This window comes from Syngnathoides biaculeatus, chromosome 9, assembly GCF_019802595.1.
Source record: "Syngnathoides biaculeatus isolate LvHL_M chromosome 9, ASM1980259v1, whole genome shotgun sequence".
NCBI lineage: Eukaryota > Metazoa > Chordata > Actinopteri > Syngnathiformes > Syngnathidae > Syngnathoides > Syngnathoides biaculeatus.
Window position 1 is genome coordinate 30416795 of NC_084648.1, and position 21792 is coordinate 30438586.

The 21792-nt window shown below is 42.4% G+C and overlaps 2 protein-coding genes, 1 long non-coding RNA gene and 1 other non-coding gene across 5 annotated transcripts in view; 2 read left to right on the forward strand and 2 right to left on the reverse strand.

Annotated features, from left to right (window-relative positions):
- Positions 1 to 24: 24 nt before the first annotated feature.
- On the forward strand, positions 25 to 97 carry trnar-ccg (transfer RNA arginine (anticodon CCG)). Its single transcript has one exon. It is a non-coding gene; the product is annotated as a tRNA-Arg (tRNA).
- On the forward strand, positions 86 to 21789 carry LOC133505658 (UPF0450 protein C17orf58 homolog). Of its 2 annotated transcripts, XM_061828924.1 has the most exons (8): positions 86 to 885; positions 977 to 995; positions 1448 to 2077; positions 3147 to 3233; positions 3873 to 4064; positions 7373 to 7465; positions 21481 to 21562; positions 21651 to 21789. In XM_061828924.1, the coding sequence occupies exons 1-8, from the start codon at positions 757 to 759 to the stop codon at positions 21667 to 21669; spliced, it is 1251 nt and encodes a 416-aa protein (XP_061684908.1). In that variant the 5' UTR covers positions 86 to 756; the 3' UTR covers positions 21670 to 21789. The 2 variants fall into 2 exon arrangements, with proteins under 2 accessions (XP_061684908.1, XP_061684909.1); XM_061828925.1 differs by lacking the exons at positions 21481 to 21562; positions 21651 to 21789 and having other exon boundaries at positions 91 to 885; positions 7373 to 8917.
- LOC133505657 (nucleosome-remodeling factor subunit BPTF-like) overlaps positions 9014 to 21792 on the reverse strand; it is a 108707-nt gene continuing 95928 nt past the window's right edge. The window contains exon 35 of the mRNA XM_061828919.1: positions 9014 to 9304. Coding sequence (XP_061684903.1) covers positions 9295 to 9304 — 10 coding nt within the window. The 3' untranslated portion in view covers positions 9014 to 9294. The remainder of the gene's footprint in view (positions 9305 to 21792) is intronic.
- On the reverse strand, positions 9901 to 11241 carry LOC133505659 (uncharacterized). Its single transcript, XR_009796312.1, has 3 exons — positions 10546 to 11241; positions 10304 to 10452; positions 9901 to 10085 (listed from the first exon to the last, which is right to left on the reverse strand). It is a non-coding gene; the product is annotated as an uncharacterized LOC133505659 (long non-coding RNA).

Below are 21792 nucleotides of genomic sequence, written 5' to 3' on the forward strand. Positions count from 1 at the left end.
AATCTGCCGGATGCGTGATATGATGACCCAGTGGCCTAATGGATAAGGCATCAGCCTCCGGAGCTGGGGATTGTGGGTTCGAGTCCCATCTGGGTCGTTTTTATGAGGTGTTGATGGTGAAATTTGGGTACAGTTCCCTTCTACGCGTTTTGTTCACGTACAACCAAACAGGCATGCAATTTTTTTTTCATTTTTTTTTTTTTACATTTTAAACAAAGTAACGTTTTAAAGCGGAAAAAGCTAATACAGTACAGTATTAGGCTACCAGGAATAGTTAGAACAGAAAATACTTTGTTAAATTGACAAATGTGCCACGCGTGAAATGGTGAAATTAAGCAACATTGATTCATTTAACGTTAAAATGGAAAGTAAAGCCGGTTAAAGGTTTTAAACATAAGCTAAAGTAGGCCTATGATACAGTGCACAGTAGTTTGCCAAACAGTGTACTTTAGTACAGTAAGTACGTACAGTATTTCTTTCTTGAATTTGATTGCTGCAATTCACAATCTTTGCCTCTCGGAGAATAAACGTTAATTTACGCAATTGTTCAGCGCTGAGCTCTAGCCATGCCAGTAGATATTTCGTTTGTTTTGTTTATTTATTTATTTGGCGAAAGGATTTCTCAATTTGGGAAATGTTAAATATAAGAAAAAAAAGATGGCTATTTTTACAACCAACGACAAACACCCCCCTAACCGTCAGATGCCATTGCAGACATCATCTGGTTAACAACGATTTCTTTCCCCCCACTTCTTAATGTTAAGTCTCATGAAACTAGAACTACGGGTGCTTATGGAATGTGTGTATAGGAGGTCCCGCCTTGCTGTTCGGCCCATCCCCGTCGTGTATAAAAGTTCGCGCAGGGTCTGGCTTAACTGCAGTACGGTACGGTCCATCTTTCTCTCTGTATCCTTCAACAACACCTGACGCGATGAGGATTAATGTCATTTTCTTCCTACTGCTCCCTCTTCACAAGGCGCAGGAACATGTTAATGGTAAGCGTGAACTCACATTTTGTTTGTCTCACTTCAGTGGCCCAACGTCTCTGATACTTTTCAGTTCACCATCGGTTTAAATGGAAGACGTTGCAATTTTATCATTTAATTTTAATATGTATTGGCGTGTGTTTTTTTTGAATTGTGATTGTGGCAATCGTTTTTGTGTGGTCATTTTCTCATTAGTTTATGATTGTAAGAAGTCAAGCAAGTTTGGATCCAAGAGGGGAGCCGCATTTCTTCTTTGGAAATGAGCTCGAAAAGTTAGGGGTTTATAATGCATGAATGGAGTTTGATTTATTGGAAAATGTTAATTTTTAACTGAGTTTATGTAAATTGTAAAATGTTTTACACAGCACCAAAATCTATCCATCGATTGATCTATCTTGCTACCCACCTTCCCGCCTCAGTGGTATAAATTTTGCTTCTTTTTGATTACATTCTACTTTCAGAGTTTTATCCTCCTGTTGAGAAAAGTCAGAGCAGTTTTGTGGACCCCCCACAGAGCAACCAAACCAGGCTGATGGTGAAGGAACCATCTCTATCCATCAATGAACTTTTGGAGAAGAGCAGCACGAATAGAGAGTCCAAATTCTCCCTTCATCCTTTACCGTCTGCCATCTGGCCAAAGCACAGCGACCTGGCACCCGTCCCTCGCCACCATGGTCCCCACAACAAGAGCAAGCGGGGCCCCAAAAGCGAGCACCTGCTGGAGCTGAGTACAGATAAAACCAGAGGAGAAGTGGGCGGTTTGCTTCCCAAACCTTCTCTGACGGCATCGACTGCTGCGGCCGCCGACCGCACGGCTCAGACCGGCATCGGAACCCTTCAGCCCACTGAAGCGGAGGGCCATCCCAACTCTAGACCGAGGAATGCTCCTCACCCACAGCCTGCTCCGGGACCTTCTCCTCGCAGAGACCCCCTCAACAGACGTCTGGACCCAGAGGAGAATCGTCCGGGGAAAGCGGGCCTCTTCCATACTGGTACTGCTGCGGCACCGCCTCGGAACACCAGCCGGCCGCCTGTCATCTTCAACCGGCGATCCTCCAGCCTCTTGTACCAGTTTGACATTCTCAGACGAGGTCAGTGTTATGTCCTGGCAGACCTCGGAAGGGAGTCATTCCATGTTCCGTGGCTTTGGGGATTACAGATTTCAGATGGGGTCATGTTTAGCACATCAACCTCACAGCTCCGAGCCCAACCTCACCAATCATGACCGAGCTCACAAGTCTGGGTTTGAAATCTCTGCTCCAGCCTTCCTGTGTGGAGTTTGCATGTTCCTCCCGCATTCAAAAAAACATCCATCTTAGGTCAATTAATTTGTTCATAGGTGTGAATGTGAGTGGAAATGGTTGTTTGTCCCCTATGATTGGGTGCCGACCAATCTAAGGGTGGACACCAGATTGCACCCAAAGTTGGCTTGGATAGGTTCTCCATAATGAGAATATAGGAAATGGATGAAGGGGTGGCTAACTGAAAACACATCAGTGACAGTGATGTCCTCAAAGCCATCATATCACAGTACTTAACATAGCGGTAGATTTTTGCATGCTTTTGGTTCAAATCAGTGCTGCTTTCCCAAAAGAAACACACAAGACCACCTGTAAGAACGCAACGTGGGAATGCTGATTGGTCTAGCACTTTATCCAACCATTCTCTATTCTTAATGGGTGGAAGTAAACCCGGGAGCAGTGTGCACCCTGTACTGGTCGCCAGCCTATCGGAGGAACCACAGTTTAGAGCCTTAAATTAACATAACATGCATGGTTTTTTTTTGTTTTTTTTAATGCTGGAGGACTGAAAACCCACACAGGCAAAGGGAGAAACATGTAAACTCCACACGGCAATGCCAGAGCAGAGATTCACACCCAGAATCGCAGAAGTGTGAGGCAGACGTGAAAACCACGCACTCACGGTCCCTGCCTGTGTAGAACTCCACAGCATCACACTGAGAGCTGCTTAGAATCCATCTATGTAAGAGCAAAACTTCATTTCATGGTTCTTATTAAATGTCTGTTTGATGCCTGTGTCTGTATTTAAATGCATTGATTTACCATAGGCAAAGTGTAACAACATTTCCAGTTCATTGGAGCGGTACTGACATCCGTAAAGCCTGAGCAAACATTCAAACATGTCATTGGCTCTTCACAGAGTCCGACCTCACCCATGATGCTTTCTGCCTGAATGAGTGCAGGAAGGAGAAAGATGAGAAGGATTACTACTGCTATACAGAGTTTGGTAAGTCAGAATGAGCATGATTAACGGTATAATGAGTGGTTTATTCTGATTCTGAAGCTGATTTTGATTCAGCCCAATTAACAATGCGAGACCATTCGGAAAGGTGCCTTGGCCAGAGTGGTATTATTAGACACTGTGAAAATGAAGCTACAAATGAAGCTAAAACTAGAGATCAAGACGTATTGCAGTACAAAGGGGTTACCTTGTTCATTTGCCGAGGGCACTGATGTAAGACTCAAAGTCTTAGCTTTGTTTCTTCTTTCTATTGCTAATATTCAAAGATTGAAACGTGAATGAAGGAATGATGAACACAAATACAATTACACAAGTGAAAGTGAACAATGTTTGAATTTGCCATTTTTTTTAACCTCCTTGCTTTATGTTCTAATGCTCCAGGCTAGGACAGTCTAGGTACTACTAGCTTCATTTGACGTGACGACATCTGAAATAAGTTTGCTACTCATCTCTGCCGTATTATTTGAGAGTGACATCCCTTTGACTGTTGAAATGGAGTGCATGTCATTTACAAGTACTGTGTAGTTATTGAGCCAAAAAACACTTAATTAAAAAAAAAAATATGCCACCCCACCCCAAAAATATTATAACCATAACCTTGACTAACATCTCCGTCTAAAACAGCAGTCAACGGGGTTGTCCACGACATTGACGTGGTGCGTAAAGGGATACGTCTCATTACTCTGATGGTGAGCAGCGACGGGTTCTACAAGATGAGTCGCCTCTATGCCACACCTGACAGCTTCTTCTTCAAAGTACGCCTTCTGGTCCTGGACACGTACAAGTGCAGTAAACCCTGTCCTGATATCAAACTGGGTAAGTATTCAATGTTTGGAATAGAAAAAAGCTTTTATTAGTGCCAGAATGATGAAATTCCAGTTCCACACTTGCAGCAAAGTTGATAGTTGCAGCACAGAAGAAAATGAATACCATCGAATCACAAATATTTTCAGACCCAGCAATTACACTGAGCAGAATGAATAGCAGTGTAGATATATAAAAACTATAAAGTGGGCAAAATGAAATTTTTAAGTTTGATCAGTTCATAATGTTTTATGGATGTTCATTAATTGCGGTAATAGATCAAATATGAGTCAAAATGCAAAAAAAAAAAAGTGCAAAAGTGACCAAATGTGTATTTTGTTGAGTAAAGTATTTGCTCGTCAACAACTTGGCCAGGATTCTGCCTCCCACAGATTGGTTGGTGCCCATGTGGCACAAAGTTCCACAAAATTAGCCAATCAACAATACTCCCAATCACTTCATCATGCAGAAAGCACACCACATTTTGGAATCAGTTTTGGACTATCCGATCACTACCACCATGGGCAAGACTGAAGACCTGTTAAAAGATATCAATGCCAGAATTGGAGACCTTCACAAGGCTGGAATGGGTTACTAAGCATCAGCAAAAGGCTTGGTGAGAATGTAAAAACGACTGGTGCTATTATTCAAAAGTGTAAGACACAAAATTAACTATCGGGCAATTAATGGTTATTTGGAATTTCATGCAAGATCTGGATAATCATGAGAATTGTAAGGGCGTAGCCTCAAAATCCATGGCGGTGTTATCCGAAGGGCAATATAGACCTCGGTCACTAAGAAAACAGTTGGGAATACAGCATGAGGTAATGGTCATAATGGACTGAAACATTGGAGTTCCTGCAAGATTTCCCCTGCTGATGAACACACCGACCGGCCTCACGTTTGCCAGTCAACACCCTAAATGACTCATCATGGGAAAAGTAGAATCAGAATCAGCTTTAATGGCCAAGTATGTAACAACACACAAGGAATTTGTCTCCGGCAGTCGGTGCCGCCCTGGTACGACATTCAGAACAAAGAACAAACAAAGGAACAAGAGCAAAGAATAAAAGTCATTCAGTTAATAGGAACGATTCCTGATAAGAGACACAGCTGTGCAAAATGCAGTCTTCTTCATAACAAGCAGTTAAGACTGCCTCAACGCCGTACATTATGTAAAGCTTATACAGATTCCCCTTAGCACTTGACAATTGTGCAAGGGGTTCAGTTTAAAGTGACGACTAGTGCAATAGTCTACAGTATATATTATAATACTCGTACTAATACTGACTGGACTAGCAGGATGTGAGGGTGTGTCTCAATAGTGGCGCGAAGCAGAAAATAGTATAAGATTAAGAATTTAATGACTTAATTTGCAAGAAGGAAAAAACTGTTTAAGTACCTGCTAGTTTTGATTTGCATTTATCAGTAGTGCCTACCTGACGGAAGGAGCTGGAAGAACTGTTGGCCAAGATGGAGGGTCCAAAAGGATCCTAGTTCAAGTGGTGTGCAAGTCTTCATGGGTGGTGCCAACAATCCGTTCAGCGGTTTTGATTGTCCGTTGCAGTCAGATTTTGTTCTTTTTTGTGGAAGCCTCAAACCAGACTGTGATGGAGGTACACAGTACTGATTCGATGACCCCTGTGTCGAACTGTCTCAGCAACTTTTCTGACAGGCCCCGCTTCCTCAGAAGCTGCAAGAAATACATCCTTTGGTGGGCTTTTTTTAGGATGAATTTGATGTTCATCTTCCACTTAAGGTCCTGTGAGACTGTAAATTCCCAAGAACTAGAAGGTTTCGACGGTTGACACAAGACAGTTGGACAGTGTCAGGGGCAGCTGTGGTGAAGGATGCCCCCCTTCTACAGTCTTTAGTGTGTTCAACGCCAGACCACAGCTGCAACTTCTCCATTTCCTGACGGCACGCAGACTCATTTCCGTCTTTAATGAGGCTGGTGTCATCTGCAACCTTCAGGAGTTTGACAGCCGGGTCCCTTGAGGTGCAGTAGTTTGTGTAGAGAGAGAAGAGCAGAGGGGAGAGGACACAACCTTGGGGTGCCCCGGTGCTGATATTGTGGGTGGATGAGGTGGTGTCCCTCAGACTTACCTGTTGTGTTCTGCCCATCAGGAAGTTGTAGATCCACTGGCAGATGGCAGACGAGATGCTGAGCTGGAGAAGCTTGGAGGAGACGAAATTCAGGGATGATGGTGTTAAACGCAGAGCTGAAGTCCACGAACAGGATCCTCACATAGGTTCCCTTGCTGTCAAGATGTTCAAGGATGAAGTGCAGACACATGTTGATGGCATTGTTCGCAGACCTGTTAGCTAAATAGGCAAACTGTAGTGGGTCCAGCTGGAAACCTGTGAAGCTCTTGATCACCGAAATGTGAGCATTAAAAAAATTGAAGTATGACTCAAAGATCATCCACAGGGTCCACAATGTTTTATGGCTGATTTTTTTTTTTCTTGCAAGGGTACATTGCAAAAGGGACAGTAAAGAGGGCCATTTCAATCCAAGTTGAAAACTTCCTTTACCCAGCTAGATCATTGAAGGTGGCTCATGGATGAGGTCCTGACAAGCTCTAAAACATACTGCTAGAGCAAGAAAGGAGGGGCTGAAGAAGCAGCGTATTAGATAATGGAGTGGCCTAGTGAGTCCCAATCCTTAATCCAATAGAAAACCTGTGGAGAGAGCTGAAAATTTGGGTTTCAAAGCAGCAGCCAAGAAACTCAAAAGTATTTTGAAAGTCAGTGTCAAGAGGAGTGGGCCAAAATCCCTCTTGATCTGTGTGCAAACTTGGTGACCAACTACAAGAGATGTCTCATTGTTGAGCTTGCCAACATGGGTTTCGCCACCAAGTAGAAATGTACGTTTTCCTCGGGGATCAAATACTTTATTTACGGACAGCTGTGGCCCAATGGTTAAAATCACCGTGGGCGCGCTCAGTTCAAGACACCGACTGGACTATTCGCCAAGATCCAAATGACTCACGACTGTGGCCGAATTGATCTCCGGGTGGTTCAGATTGCCCCTCCTACACTCCCTCCCAACAAGTGTGTGTGTGTGTGTGTGTGTGTGTGTTCACTGTGATGGGAAAAGTGCAGAGAACAAATTTCATGTGCATGCATACATGTTCATGACAACAAAGGTGAATTTTCTTCTCAATGAAACGCACAAAATGCGATAGCTTTTATTCATGCTATCAGGTTGCACATATATATATATATATATATATATATATATTTAGGGCAGACAATGTGATTTTGAGGTTGGTTGTCCTTGTTCCTATCCTTAATCCTATTTTTTTCTCATTCCCAAGGAACCAGATACATTGTTATGGGCCAAATCTACCATCGGAGGCGTCATCTTCCGAATGACCTTCTGAACCTGCTTGGGGGCCAACTAAAACCAGGTGATGGCATTCTCAGGAGCAACAACTACGTGAAAAGGTTCAACAAACGGAAGCACCAGAATGTCTTGGAGGCTACCCGCTCCAAGTGTCGGTGAACCCAAACACGCCCCCTACATCTGCTTGAAAGGGAAGAAACTTTGAATCTTACGTGAAATGCTTCTAAATAACCCCTGAGTATTATACACCGGAAGGTAAAGAGGGAGCACAAGTAGTGTTTAGCCAGCTTGCCTCTCAGTCGAGAGGTTGTGGGTTCCAATCTCGGATGTGGCCTTCCTGTGTGGAGTTTGAATGGTCTCTCCATGCATGCATGGATTTTCTCAGAGTACTCCAACTTACTCCCACATTCCAAAAACATGCACGTTTGGCTCATTGAAGACTCTAAATAGACCAGTTCAAGGTGTACCCCCTGCTGGAATTGGCTCCAGCTCAAACCTTGACCCTGAGAACAAGCCCTATAGAAAATGGATGGAGGGAAGAAGGAAGACTCAAGTGAATGCATTCACTTTCCCATGGACCACCATGATGTAGAGTGCAACAATCCATCTTTCTATAACTAAAAATAACCAACGTGCTTCTCCTTTACAGATCATTTTTCAACGGTTCAACAGTTTTGTACAATGTACAGCATTAGTTGAGGAGCCAATCAGCCCTAAATAACTGATATTTCTACATACTTGACCTCCTTGTTTATTCATGTCTGGCACATGAATCATCAATTGTTTCACATCAAAAGGGAACTCTCGGACTGAGTTCAACATGTAATCCACATACGTATTCATATTAGGAAGCTTCTATAGTTATGTAACGCTTTAAAATTGCTATGAACACAAAACATGTAATTGGGGTTATTGGTGAGCAGGAAATGCACTATTGATGTTACAAGCACTACAAAAGAAGCATTCAATAAATTCACTACAAGTACCCACATACACTACCCCCTGATTTTAGAAAATTGCTAAGTTTTGTTCATTTAGTCCACATATTTTTATGCCAAATTTACATATACAAATGATGCCTTGGATTTGGTACTTTGCTTAAGGGCACCAGGGGAGTCTGGACATCCCTCCATCAACCCGTCCCAATTTCCATGCTGTGATGCACCACTTCAAGATTCCCAAATCGATTTACTGCCCTTGTTCAAAATAAAAGTACAGTATTGGACTGGGGAGGCATTATGTTTATTGGTTCCTGTCTGATCCTGCTTTTCATGAGAGGGCTGATCATTTGCACTGAATATTGCATATAAGTACATAAAGTTAATAAAATCCATTGTTTTGTACTCTCTGATGGCACAAGAAATATGTTTTGTACCATCTGTTTCTTACTGGGGCGGCTCCAGCCTTATTCCAGGAGAGAATACTGGCCCTGTGAATGTTTTCTGCTGGTCTGCTTGGTTCCCAGGCTGTGGAAGAAGCATCTATCTGAGACCAGCGCTGGAGGGTTGGTGTTGTGTGTGTGTGTGTGTGGGGGGGGGGGGGGGGGCAGGAAACAGGAGCCCACTGCACATCTTGACCAGCATCGCAGTGGGAGGACATTCCTCATCAGAGAGGATGTAGAGGAGGAGGAAAAGGGCAGAGGGGGAGGTACAATTTGCTTGCTTTGTGTGTAATTACACCAGAGCCACATGGAGGAAGTATGTGTGTTTGGTAGGGGGATCCAACCATATTAACTTAGTGGTCATTTCTCAGCATCCACTCCAGTCGAAGTTTTTATTTGGTGGTGTGATGGATAGACAGAGAAGCAGAACAGTGTCCAAATGTCCTTGCTTACCCAAGCTTCATGATCTGGAAGAAGTAGTCATGTATTCTGGTGTGCCCCAAGGCTCTATCCTAGGCCTCACTGCATGTTAGAACAAGAGATGCCAATATGTAAGAGGTCATTAACTGCACCAAAATGTCCCAGTTAATTGGCTCTTATAAAATATAAACCTAAAGATAAAAGTTCATTATTATTATTAAAATTATTTTATTTGCCCAAGAAGGACAATTCAGTTTTACAATCAATGCGTCCATAGTACAACAGTAATACAGCAACACCATTACAAGTGACCTTTAAAAGTAGTCCCTCTCTAAAGGTTTGAATACACATCCAACCGTTGAATGTTGCAGTACCATTTGTACAACCTGCTGTTTTTTAATAATGTCCCATGTCTGGCCACATCTTTTACCTTTAATTTGAGTTTAAGAAACCGCTGCACATGAGGAAAAATAATCAATCAGATGGAAGCCATGACTGCCGAAATGTCAAACATTATTGCACACTCGCACAACCTTCTCCCATTGTCTGTTACGTGGGGCTTGAGGAGCTTTGCTGAAACTATGGTGGCTTATTCACCACTAGTCAGCAACAAAAGTAAAAATAAAAATAAAATTGGACAGATCCCAAGACACTAAAGTGATTATTGGATCTGGCTTACAGAGAGCAGAGAAGCTTTGGACCCAACGCAGAATTAGTAACATTTCTGGTTCACAGGTAAGAGTATCCCCGTTTTGATTTTTAATGTAATGTACATGTACAAAGATCTTGTAACTGATTTAGCATTACATTAACACTTTATTACAGGGATGGGAGACCCGCGCCTCGAGTTGCATGCAGCTCTTTGCCCATTTCCATGCGGCTCCTAGAAAGTCATGAAAGCATATTGAAATTGAAGTTTTTTAATGTGTGCATGCTTTGCTTGCATAAGGGTATTTTCACAAAAATGTCATGTGCATTGAATGAAATTAGCGTGAAGTTTCCAAGTCGGCTCGCCATCTTTCGAGAAAATTAATTCCCAAAATGGCAGGGAAAAAAATGCAGTTCAATAAAAATATGTGAATGAACACAGGACATTTTTACCAAAGTGGGAGATGTCACGTCCCATCGTAACGAGAGTAGGACCCAAATGCAGGACTCGGAAGATGCCAGGTAGTTCAAGGAGAAACGTTTATTATATGCAGAGGTAGGGGATCGAGCAGGCAGTCCGGTGCAGCAGCGGTAGTTGGGACCTCGGGCGAAGAGAGCAGGTGAGCAGACAGGCAGGAGTCGGTACACAAGGGAACAATCAAAGCAGGCAGAAGTAACGAAGGAGTAAGGCTTACAAGGTTGGTCGGAGAACAGGCGAAGGTCGGTACACACAGGTTCGATCAGGGATACCGGAGCACACGAACGGGACATGAAGATCCGGCCAGTTGTCATCGCGGTCATATAAATCCACAGCATAATCAGGCTGCATGAGGCGCAGGTGTGCACCTCCCAATCAGCGTACCTGCACGGGCACCCGCACAGCTCGTGCTGGAGCGGCAGGATCATGACAGGAGAGATATTTTGTTTGTTGAGCCCGATGGCTGGGCAGTCTGCCTTTGGTGCCAGACGTCTTTATCGCATTTCAAAGCTTAAAATCTTTAGCGACGCTTCAGCTCACTCCACGCTAACGTCGACCTGGAATTTCTGAAAGGGACTGAACTTCGCAGTCTCAAGTTGGTCACTTTGAAAAATAATCGATCTGTTATTATTGAAACGCATTTGAAAGAACTGGTTCAAGTGGCAACACTGGAGAATATAAGCTAGATTTGAAGAAGATTGCTCAAGGCAAGGAATGTAAAAAAAAGTCCCACTAATTAAAGTCAGAGTAAAAGAAAAATACTATTTCTATTCATATTTTTGTTTGGGGACTTGGTTAAACTGGTAGTGTGTCTGTGTGAGAAAGCACACTTTTCATTTTTTAAAATGACTGGCCTGTGGTCTTGATACTCTGTTGGAGTTGATATTTCTCATGTTGGTGAGTGACATTTAAAATAAATCTGTTTGAGCAAAGGTGTGTGTGAGGAGGGAATGATGTTTATGTGTATGATGTGACTTTTTGCAGTATAAATGCAGTAAAAAAATGGCTCTTGACTGGTTGGCCACAACTGGTCTAGGCTGCCAGCTGAATTTTCAAAGACACTCCAGTCTGTGCAGTTGAAACAGCTTTTAAGTTCTAATTTTACCTTGTTGGTTGGTCCACTTTGTCACTGATTTTACCAAAGGCTTCACACACTTATGTCCTTGATGTTTGTAATAAGTAGATTAAGCAGTAGTCGCAGGAAACTAGGGCAGTGCGGGGAATGGCACAATATGCATTATTTATTGTATTGTATTAATTGTTTATTTATTGAGTCTTGTTTTTGTTCTTCAATCTCTTAATGTTCGGTGAGCATTAGCAACGCTGCATTCATGCGAGCATGGGGCGGAATGTAGACACTGTCAAGTATAAAAGAGAAACTTGAGGCAACCGGCGAATAAAATGTCTTACAGTTCAAGAACAGCGACTCTAAAAACGGGCTGTAGTGTCTGCTGAGTTGTGTGACGTCCATGCCCCTTTTTTTTTTTTTTTTTGATGTAGAAGCATATCCCAGCGCCTTTTGTTTTCCTTGAAAGCTTCTTAATGCGAACTGCCCAGGGAACATGAAAGCCGGATAGCCCCTCGGGAATGTCTTCGCACAGCCATTTCTTGGTGAAGCACAGGGCAGCAGAATGTCCAAAGGCTTCGCTGGTTCTGTTTGGGAGATGAAGCTCATCTATTTTGTTGGGAAGGAGCGAAGATTCACGAGGTGAATAGATGGGAGCGCCAATTTGTGCCCGTGCCTGCTCAGTCTGACTTGGATCACGAGTAGTGTCCCCCTGCAGCGTTGTCACTTCCATGCTCTGCAGACTACAGACGCTGATGCATTCACTGCTCTGGTGAGTAATTCGGGGTAAAAACTTTGCAAGTTTGCCCAAGTTGTTGAAAAAAAGTCTGAAGAAGACTGATGGTTAGCAAGTCTTCCCTTGTGTACTTGAGTTCAGAGACCACTGAAAAACAAAAAACTTAACAATACGAGGGAGCACCACACCAAGGCGACCGACCACCCAGGTCGGCGCCATATTGAAGAGAAAATTCCGACTAGATAATCGTCGGGCTCGCCTCTACACACGGCTTGGGCTCTAGTACCAGTCCTCTTGAGAGAGGTTGGACTCTCTCCCACTTGAGTTGTAGACTGTGAGAGGCGCCAAGCAGGTGTACTCATTGCCCACCAGCTTGGCGCCTGCACTTCACTGTCCGAAATCTTGCCAGCAGGACCTAATCAAGGCAAATTTATGGTGGTATGATTATCTTTCCATTTACGTATCATGGGCCCAACTGTGCTCACTGGAACGCTCAGAAGCTAAGATATATGCCTGTAACCAATGGCATCGTCGTGTTTTGGAATAATTAATTTGCAATGGTTTTGAGACAGCTCTTTGCTCTTACCGATTGTGAGATGTGTCTTGACTCACACATTGGCAATGAGATTTTGTGGTCCATCAATTAGGACTGAACCATCTGATACTCATTTCCGCTGACAAAGGACTGGATCACTGTTTGATTATTGACAGATTTTAGGTGTTGTCTGGGCTTTCCATGCCTTTTTGCATCTCCTTTTCTTCATTTGATCAATACTCTCCCCCTGTGTCATTCCAGAAGTTATTTCAGATCTTATTTGTTCTACTTTCTTTGTATGCACGGATTACTTGGGTTCTTCACAAAATGAAAATTTCATGGCAATAGCAGCTTTGGCAATAGTGTATATTTAGTGAGAAAAATCGTGAGATGTTAAATACAGTACTTATTTCAGCCAATGTAACTGTTTTGTGCATTTTAACGCAATTTAATTCCCAGATTTATTAAGCTTTTTAAAAATGTCTGAAAGTCTTGTAATCTGATGAAGATTTAAATATTGTGCCACAACAAAAGAGGAATAGCTTGGATTTTCACATCTCCTGGTTTAAGACCACGACTGTATACTACTTGAAGGCAGCCTTTGGCATAACTTCACATAACCCAAAAGTAATTTGTACTGACTGGGTGAGGATATGCCTCTCTGCCTGCATTGCTTGCATATTCAGTAAAAAAAAAAAAAAAAAATGTATACGACAAAATATAACTATTTCCATAAATAAAGCAAATTATGATTGTACACTGCCTTCTGAAAGTATTCGGGCCCCTTGAACTTTTCAACCTTTCGCCACATTTCAGGCTTCAAAGATATAAAATTAAAATTTGTTGTCAAGAATCAACAACAAGTGGGACAATCGTGAATTGGAACGAAATTTATTGGATATTTTATACTTTTTTAACAAATAAAAACCTGAAAAGTGGGGCGTGTAATATTATTCGGCTCCCTTGCATTAATATTTTGTAGTGCCACCTTTTCCGACAATTACAGCTGCAAGTCGCTCAGGGTATGTCTATCGGTTTTGCACATCGAGAGACTGAAATTCTTGCCCATTCTTCCTTGCAAAACAGCTCCAGTTCAGTGAGGTAGGCTGGAGAGCGTTTGTGAACAACAGTCTTCGGCTATGCCCAAAGATTCTTGATTAGATTCAGGTCTGGACTTTGACTTGGCCATTCTAACACCTGGATACGAACCATTCCATTGTAGATTTGGCTTTATGTTTTGGATCATTGTCCTGTTGGAAGATTAATCTGGGTCCCAGTCTCAGGTCTTTTGCAGACTAACACGTTTTCTTCCAGAATGGTCCTGTATTTGGCTCCATTAAACTTCCCATCAATTGGGGGCCCCATAGCTCAGTATGTAGACCATTGGATTGGTAAACCAGGGGTCGTGAGTTTGTTTTTCACTGGGTCCTCCAATCCCCAAAATGGGTTGCATCTGGAAGGGCATCCGGCGTAAAAAACTGTGCCAAACAAATATGAGCGTATATGTGACATGACACGTTGTGATGAACCCTAACGGGACAAGCCGAAAAAGAGTTTGTCATCTTCCCATCAAGTTTTAAGCATCTTCACTGTCCCTGCTGAAGAAAAGCAGGCCCAGACCATGAGGCTGCCACCACCATGTTTGACGGTGGGGATGGTGTGTTCAGGGTGAGGAGCTGTGTTGCTTTTACGCCATGCATCTAGACCTAAAAGTTTGATTTTGGTTCCATCTGAGCAGAGCACCTTCTTCCACATGTGTGGTGTGTCTCCCAGGTGGCTTGTGGCAATCTTTAAACAAGACTTTTCATGGATATCTTTGAGAAATGGGTTTCTTTTTGCCACTCTTCCATAAGGCCAGATTTGTGCAGTGTACGACTGATTGTTGTCCCATGGACAGACTCTCCCACCTTGTCAGAGATGTTCCTAGAAAAACAGCTAAGACAAGCCTGAGGACTGTAGAGAGTGAACTCAAACCAACCAAGATTGTCTTTTCGTGCACGGGACAGACGGAGGACACACTGTGAGAGTGTGCTACCTCAGACTGCCAAAGTGGTAGTCCCTGTTTGCTCTTTTTTATTGCATTCTCAGGTCAAAGGGTTACATGGTTACACAGTGAAAATGCTGACACAGATGGCTACACCAACAGCACACAAACACTAAGGTACATGTTTCTTCAAGGCCGCAAGAGTGTCCTGATAAACCCACAAGAGAAAAAGCAGGGCATTGTTTAAAGACATGTTTATGGCATTTGGGGGTATCCTCCTGTGGTAGAAGGGCGTTATCTCTTCCCGGTGTTGATGAGTATCTACTTAAGATCAAAAAGGAAACATGCTGAGGCCAGGATGGAGACATCGCCTCCCAGGTGTCACTGGGTCACACTTCAAGACACGCACGCAGCTCACGAGAACAATTCAGACTAAGACTAACAGAAACAAACGCATGATAAAACAATCCTAACAGCAACTATAGTAGTAATGATATACTTTTATCATGATAACTAACGTAGTAATAACTTCTTTATCACACCTCAGCTGCAGATCTCTGCAGTTCATCCAGAGTGATCATGCGCCTCTTTTGGCTGCATCTCTGATCAGTCTTCTCCTTGTTCGAGATGAACGTTTAGAGGGATGGCCGGGACATGGTAGATTTGCAGTAGTCTGATACTCCTTCCATTTCAATATGACTGCTTGCACAGTGCTCCTTGAGATGTTGAAAGATTGGGAAATCTTTTTGTATCCAAATCTGGCTTTAAACCTCTCCACAACAGTATCTCGGACCTGCCTTGTGTGTTCCTTGGTCTTCACGATTCTCTCTGCACTTTAAACAGAACCTTGAGACTATCACAGAGCAGGTGCATTTATATGGAGACTTGATTACACACAGGTGGATTCGATTTATCATCATCAGTCAACATCGGATCATTCAGAGATCCTCACTGAACTTCTGGAGTGAGTTTGCTGCTCTCAAAGTAAAGGAGCCGAATAATATTACATGCCCCACTTTTCAGTTTTTTATTTGTTTTAAAAGTATAAAATATCCAATAAATTTTGTTCCACGTCACGAGTGTGTCCCACATGTTGTTGATTCTTGACAAAAAAGGAAAATGTTTTATCTGTATGATTGAAGCCTGAAATATGGCGAAAGGTTGAAAAGTTCAAGAGGGCCGAATACTTTCATAAAGCACTTTAATTACTTCAGCTATTAATGCAAAAAATGCCAATGATGTGTTGAGCCTAACGTTATTCCTAGGCCCCTAGCATTTTTGCCAGGTAAGATGTATTGGCTTTATCTCGTCAGAAAATATGATAAATTAACAATAAACAAGAAGTGCCATCCATCCATTTCCCACACCGCTTATCCTTACCAGGGTTGTGCAAGTGTTGGAGCCTAATCCATCTTAACTGAACTGGTTGCCAGTCATCCGTATGGGCACATCAACGTCACTCAAAACTGCTACACTTTCAGGGCCATCTACAGGAGAGTGGCAACAGTATATTTAAAGCTCCACTGACATGAAATGCATGGTTTTTAGTAAGTTTTTTTTTTTTAATTCTTTTTTAAAAAAAGCCAGCCGGAATGGACCCATCGTTTTTTTCACCACAAAACATGATTTTGACGTATGTTTTTTTGTAACTCCGGCCATGAAAATCCTCTCAAGGAATTTGTTTTGGAGAAGAAGCAGGAAGTGACATAATCAGGAGCAGCGCACTCAGGTGGCCTCGTGTGTTCATACTAGTTTTACCTACTGGAAGGTAGCTCTTTGTTCCTTCGTGTTAGCCAAAATGCTGGCTTGTTGTATTGCTGGATATTGTTCGAACACTCGGGAGGATGGATTCACTCATACTTTTCCAAAAGACCTGGTTCATCGTGAAAAATGGATTGCACAGGTGCAAAGAACGAGAGCTTCATGGGTTCCAAATGACAGGTAGGTGTGTACAGCGCTACTAAAACAAAATTATAGTTGGGGATGGGGGACGTAATTCTCTCAGAACATGACAAAAGATTTAAAAAGATAATTCCAGGGTGCTAAATGTGTCGTCGTGCGTGTCCGCCAATCTCGGCTTCGGCGGCGCGTCCGACAGCAGCAGTGTTGGTGGCGATAATCAACAGCACCAACGAAGGCGCACTCAGCCGCGAGCGACGACAACGCTATAAAGCAGCCCGCCTCGGTGCCGCGATGAGCCACCCCAGCCGAAGCCGTCGGGGAGTCTGTTGTTAGTGAGAAGAGATCTGCATATCATCTAAATATGGCTTAAAACGTTCGGGTAATATTGCCCCAGTCACTTCACTCGATTGTGAGATGTTCTCTTCTTCAAAAAGAGATTCCGAGTCAGAAGGGGCATCAGAAAAATCCAAAAATCTCAGTTGTTCTTATCCCATAGCAGGTGCCACAACGTGTTTTCAATGGCGAATGTCGTGGTGTAACATCTGATGGCGCTGCAGGCAATATGGTTACCACGTCAATGTCGTGTGAGACTTCCGCAGCTTTGCGCATAGATGACACGCTCTCCACTCATATTTATTCTTTCGTGCAGACATTTAAATGAATAATGTTGTATGCATTTTTCATTACAATATCTATTTTAGAATGTTAATAGGCATATCACTTGGGCTTTAATGTATTCTGGTGTGCCCAGGAGGTCTGAGGTCTTACTTTGCTTGTTTTACATGAGAAAAGTGATTTTCATGGTTCATATCTTAATACAGGAGGTGTAAAAAATACAGTGTACCCTATATATTGTGGCGGGCACACATAAGTTTACATACTGCATTCCTAGTGTACCATACATTGGAAAACATGTTTTTGTAGTTTATATCTTTATGCTGAAGATGTCATTGAAAAAGAATACAATGCATTTTTTTTGTGTTGTGCCACAGGGTTATGTAGTAGGTCCTCTTACATCAGCAGATACTATCAGTTGTAGTCACAAGCATTGGTATAGTATTGTACAACAAATAGTTCAAGGTAAGATCCCATAAAACATACACCGGTAATGCATATTTTGGATAGTTTATGTACTTCTAGCTCACAAGTTTCCATATTTGATTCAATGAAACACCATGGAAAGAAGGTGTTAAAAATGGTTCTTTATTATCTACACTGTAATGTCCTATCAAGTAAAAAGAAAAGACTTTTCTTCTGTAGTTACATTTCTTTAAGCAATCAAAACAACAACAACAAAAACCTCAAGAACGATTTCTCTCTATTAATAAATAAAACAAGAAATCCAATCTCAATATACATGTAGGTCATTATTATGCTGGATTGGTTTGTTTTCTTACAAAAAAATAATTATAAGAATTACTGCTTTCATTCTACCACTTTCAATATGAAGGTCAACTTCCCAAATAAAAAATAAAAAATATTTCAAATATACAAGCGGGCTTAGTTGCTGGTTCAAAGTGTGAAAAACTAAAGTATGTACAGTTCTAAAAATCTCGAAAGATTTGGACAGCAGGCTTTCACTGAGCAAGGATCACAAAAAGTGAAAGTAGAACTGCTTGCCCAGTTGAAATAAGACAATCCCAAGCTTCAAATATCTTGCAAATGCTGTTTGGTTATTTTGGGTAATAGTTTATTGAGTCTATTGTTGCCCCCCCTCCATGGTGCCACAGACCACCGTCTAATTGAGCTGATGAGAGGAAATGACAACGATCAATTATTGGACCGTTTTGAGCAAGAGTTGCGAGACATGAGCTGACCTCAGTGAAGTATGCAGCAGGACATGGCTGATAGAAAGAATGGACACGACTTTCTTTGGATCCATTTTCAGCACAAACCCTCTCGCAAGGCTTGAATAGTTTCCCCCACTCCCATTTGGCTAACTTCTTGTTCAGTTTCTGTGGAAGTTTGAAAGATTCTAAAAAAGGGGAAAGGAGAAAATGGTTGGAAAAGCATGACCTCTGGATTGGCCGCTGCAAACTGATTTGCGAGAAAAGTCAATGAGAAAGTTTGCTTTCCGAAGACAGCTAAGTGCAATGATTCTAATCCTGCAGAGAAAATATTGATGGGAATGTCAGAGGCAGAGCATGTGGCACCAATTGAGCTGCATGAAGCCTGAAGTCAGGAAGACTACTCCAAGGAATTTCGTCCCAATGACGCTTTTCCAGACACATTCACGGCTGGGCTTATCTGATGGACATAACACCGCGAAACAAAAATGTTAACCACTACCTCCCACACCACTCATTAGGATGCTGCTCGGAGCCATTCCAAAATTAGAAAAGTCAACAATGGCCTCATGTTATGCGGACATAAAGCCTGCGCGAAGCAGGAATTTTGGTATGTGGACCATGCAATGGGACAGTCAAAGTGGTAAAATGGCAATTCTCCTTTTAAAGGATGCTACTTAAAGGAAATGCTACAAGTTAAGCTTTCTTTCATGAGAATTGGGATGAATCTCAAACAAAAACCAAACAGCAAAAGGGGAAAAAAAGTGAGAAGTTCTTTAGACCAGGAATAATGTTTTTTTTCATTTGACGAATGAAAATTTTCAAGGTGGAAATCACAAAAATGTATATTATTGATGATATGCATCCATCCGAACGGGACAAGCTGAACGAACCCCATGCCCCATTGTGCATACTGCTTATGCACACTTGAGTCGGGTGCTGGAGACTATCCCAGCTATTTTCAGGCGAGAGGCCCTGAATTGGTCGCCAGCCAATTACAGGGCACACATCAAGAAACAGCCATTCACACTCATATTGAAATTACAATCAATTTACAGTCTTCAATTAACCTACTGAGGATGTTTTTTTACACACAGGCACAGAGAGAACATGCAAACAACACAGGCGGGCTGGATTTGAACCCGGGTCCCTAGAATTGTGAGGCAGATGTGCTAACCAGTCATTCACTGTTCCGCCTTAGAGCTATTTATTTGAAAAAAAAAAAAACAAAACGAAACAAAATAAAATTTTCATTAGTTTTTTCACTTTTGACAAAATGTCTCATGAACAAAAGTATTCATTATATTCCATAAAAGCAAATCCAGTATTCTAAAATGTACAGAGCATCCAAGAAAGTATTCACAGCGCTTAATTTTTTTCACATTAGTTATTCTAAAATTGATTTCCCACACCCCCTTCATAATTACAACCCACGATGACAAAAGGTTTTTGTCAAATAAAATCACAAGCACAAAAGGATTCACAGACTTTGGCATGAGTCTCAAAACAGTGCAGCTGAATCTTGTTTCCACTCATCGTCCTTGAGATGTTTCTACTGTTTATTTAATTGTGGTAAAATTCCGTTAACTGGGGATGATTTGGAAAGACACTTATCCGTCTCTATAACGCAGGGATGGTCAATGCGTCGATTGTCTAGGCAGTTTTGCCCGATTGTGTGACTGTGTGCGCCAACAGCCTACCATCCATCTTGTCGCTTGATTCAGGTGTGGTCAATACGTCGATCGCACACACCGATTGACTGACAGTCGGTTTGACCAGTCCCGGCCTTTTCTGACTAGTCTATAAAGGCACATTTTATCAAGCTGGCCTCCTATTTAGCATCGGTCTCTTACTTTCTCCATGGCAGTTGCAGCAATGCCAGCCCCAGTCAGGATACCAGGCGACTCTTCATAAAGTTAGCCACACTTCTCAACTCAGCAAATAGGTGAAAAGAGCCTTTGTCATGAGATGACCAAGAAGCCAAAGGTCAGTCTGTCAGAGAATTTTCCAGAAGAACAATCCATGTAGCAACCCACCAATCAGGCCTGTATAGTAGACTGGCCAGATGGAAGTCACTCCTCGGTAATATGAACAGTTTGTCCAAAAGCACCTGAAGGACCCACAGACTATAAGACACAATTTTGTGGTCAGAATGGCAAACCAGGCAGCGCTTCTCTCCTGAACAATAGCCTCCATCCACAGAATCATGCTGTGAAGATGTATTCAACGACAGAAACTGAGGGACTAGTTAGAATTGAGGGGCATACAAATGCAGCGATACACAAAGCCAAGATATCAGAGTAGCTTCAGACAACTGCATGCTGGAGATTATCCCAACTATCTTTGAGTGAGGGGCATTGTGCACCTGAACTGGATTACTTGCCAACCACTCACAAGGCACATACAGTACAAACAAACAACCATTTGCACGCAAATTCACACCTATGGGCAATTAAGGATCTTCAACTAACCCACCGTGCATGTTTTGGGGATGTGGGAGGAAAACCCATACAGTCACAGGGAGAACATGTAAATTCAATAGCCAACGCTGGATGACAATCTGGGTCTTCAGAATTGTCCGGCAGATCTGCTAACCAGTTGTCCACCATGCCTCCTGAATACTTACAGTACAGGTGATGTATTAGTTTAAACAAAAATGACAAAAACTTCATTCTGAGCAGTCAAGTGCAGATTTTCGAGGAAAACTAAACTTGTTCCCTTTTGGAATAAGACTGTAACCCAACAAGATGATGATGAAAAAGTGGCGCGCTGTGATTACTTTACGGATGCACTGCATAGTTGATGAGATTGCTAGTGCGATGCATTAGAAGCTTCCTTTAGAATGGTGTCACTCAAAATCGTCAGGGATATGAATCATTTTGAAAAGCACACCGTCATTGCCAGATTACTAGCAGCCTAATGTCTCAATTGACTTTCTGCCCGTTGGCATCATGTTTGTTGAATTTGAATGGCTCCAACTATCGGAGACAAATTCTTTTTAGGTTTCTAACATATTTTGCGCATAAAGATGATTCTCATTCTAAAAAGAGGCAAAAGTGAGCCTTTTGTGTAAAAAATATAATATTCAGCAGCATAATTCCAACGTTTTTAAGGTGAGTTATTGTCCTCATTGGGGTTGCAGGCGAGCTGGAGGCTATCCCAGGTGATTTTGGGCGAGAGCCAAGATGCACTCTGGACTGCTCACTAGTCAATGGCAGGGCTGGGTAAGGGTCACACACACACGTTGAAAAGAAGCCCAGAAATGAACAAGGTGCTGAACATTTTTCCACTCTTTCCTCTTTCTTTCATCAGAAAAGAACCAGCAGAGTGAATGAACCTATTTGTCAGCAAAGATAACCTAAATAGTCATGTGTCACTTTGGCATCAGGATGTTTCCACTTGTCTATGCCAGTCTGAAGGTGGAACCTTTGTCACCAAAGCCAGCTGGCACCTT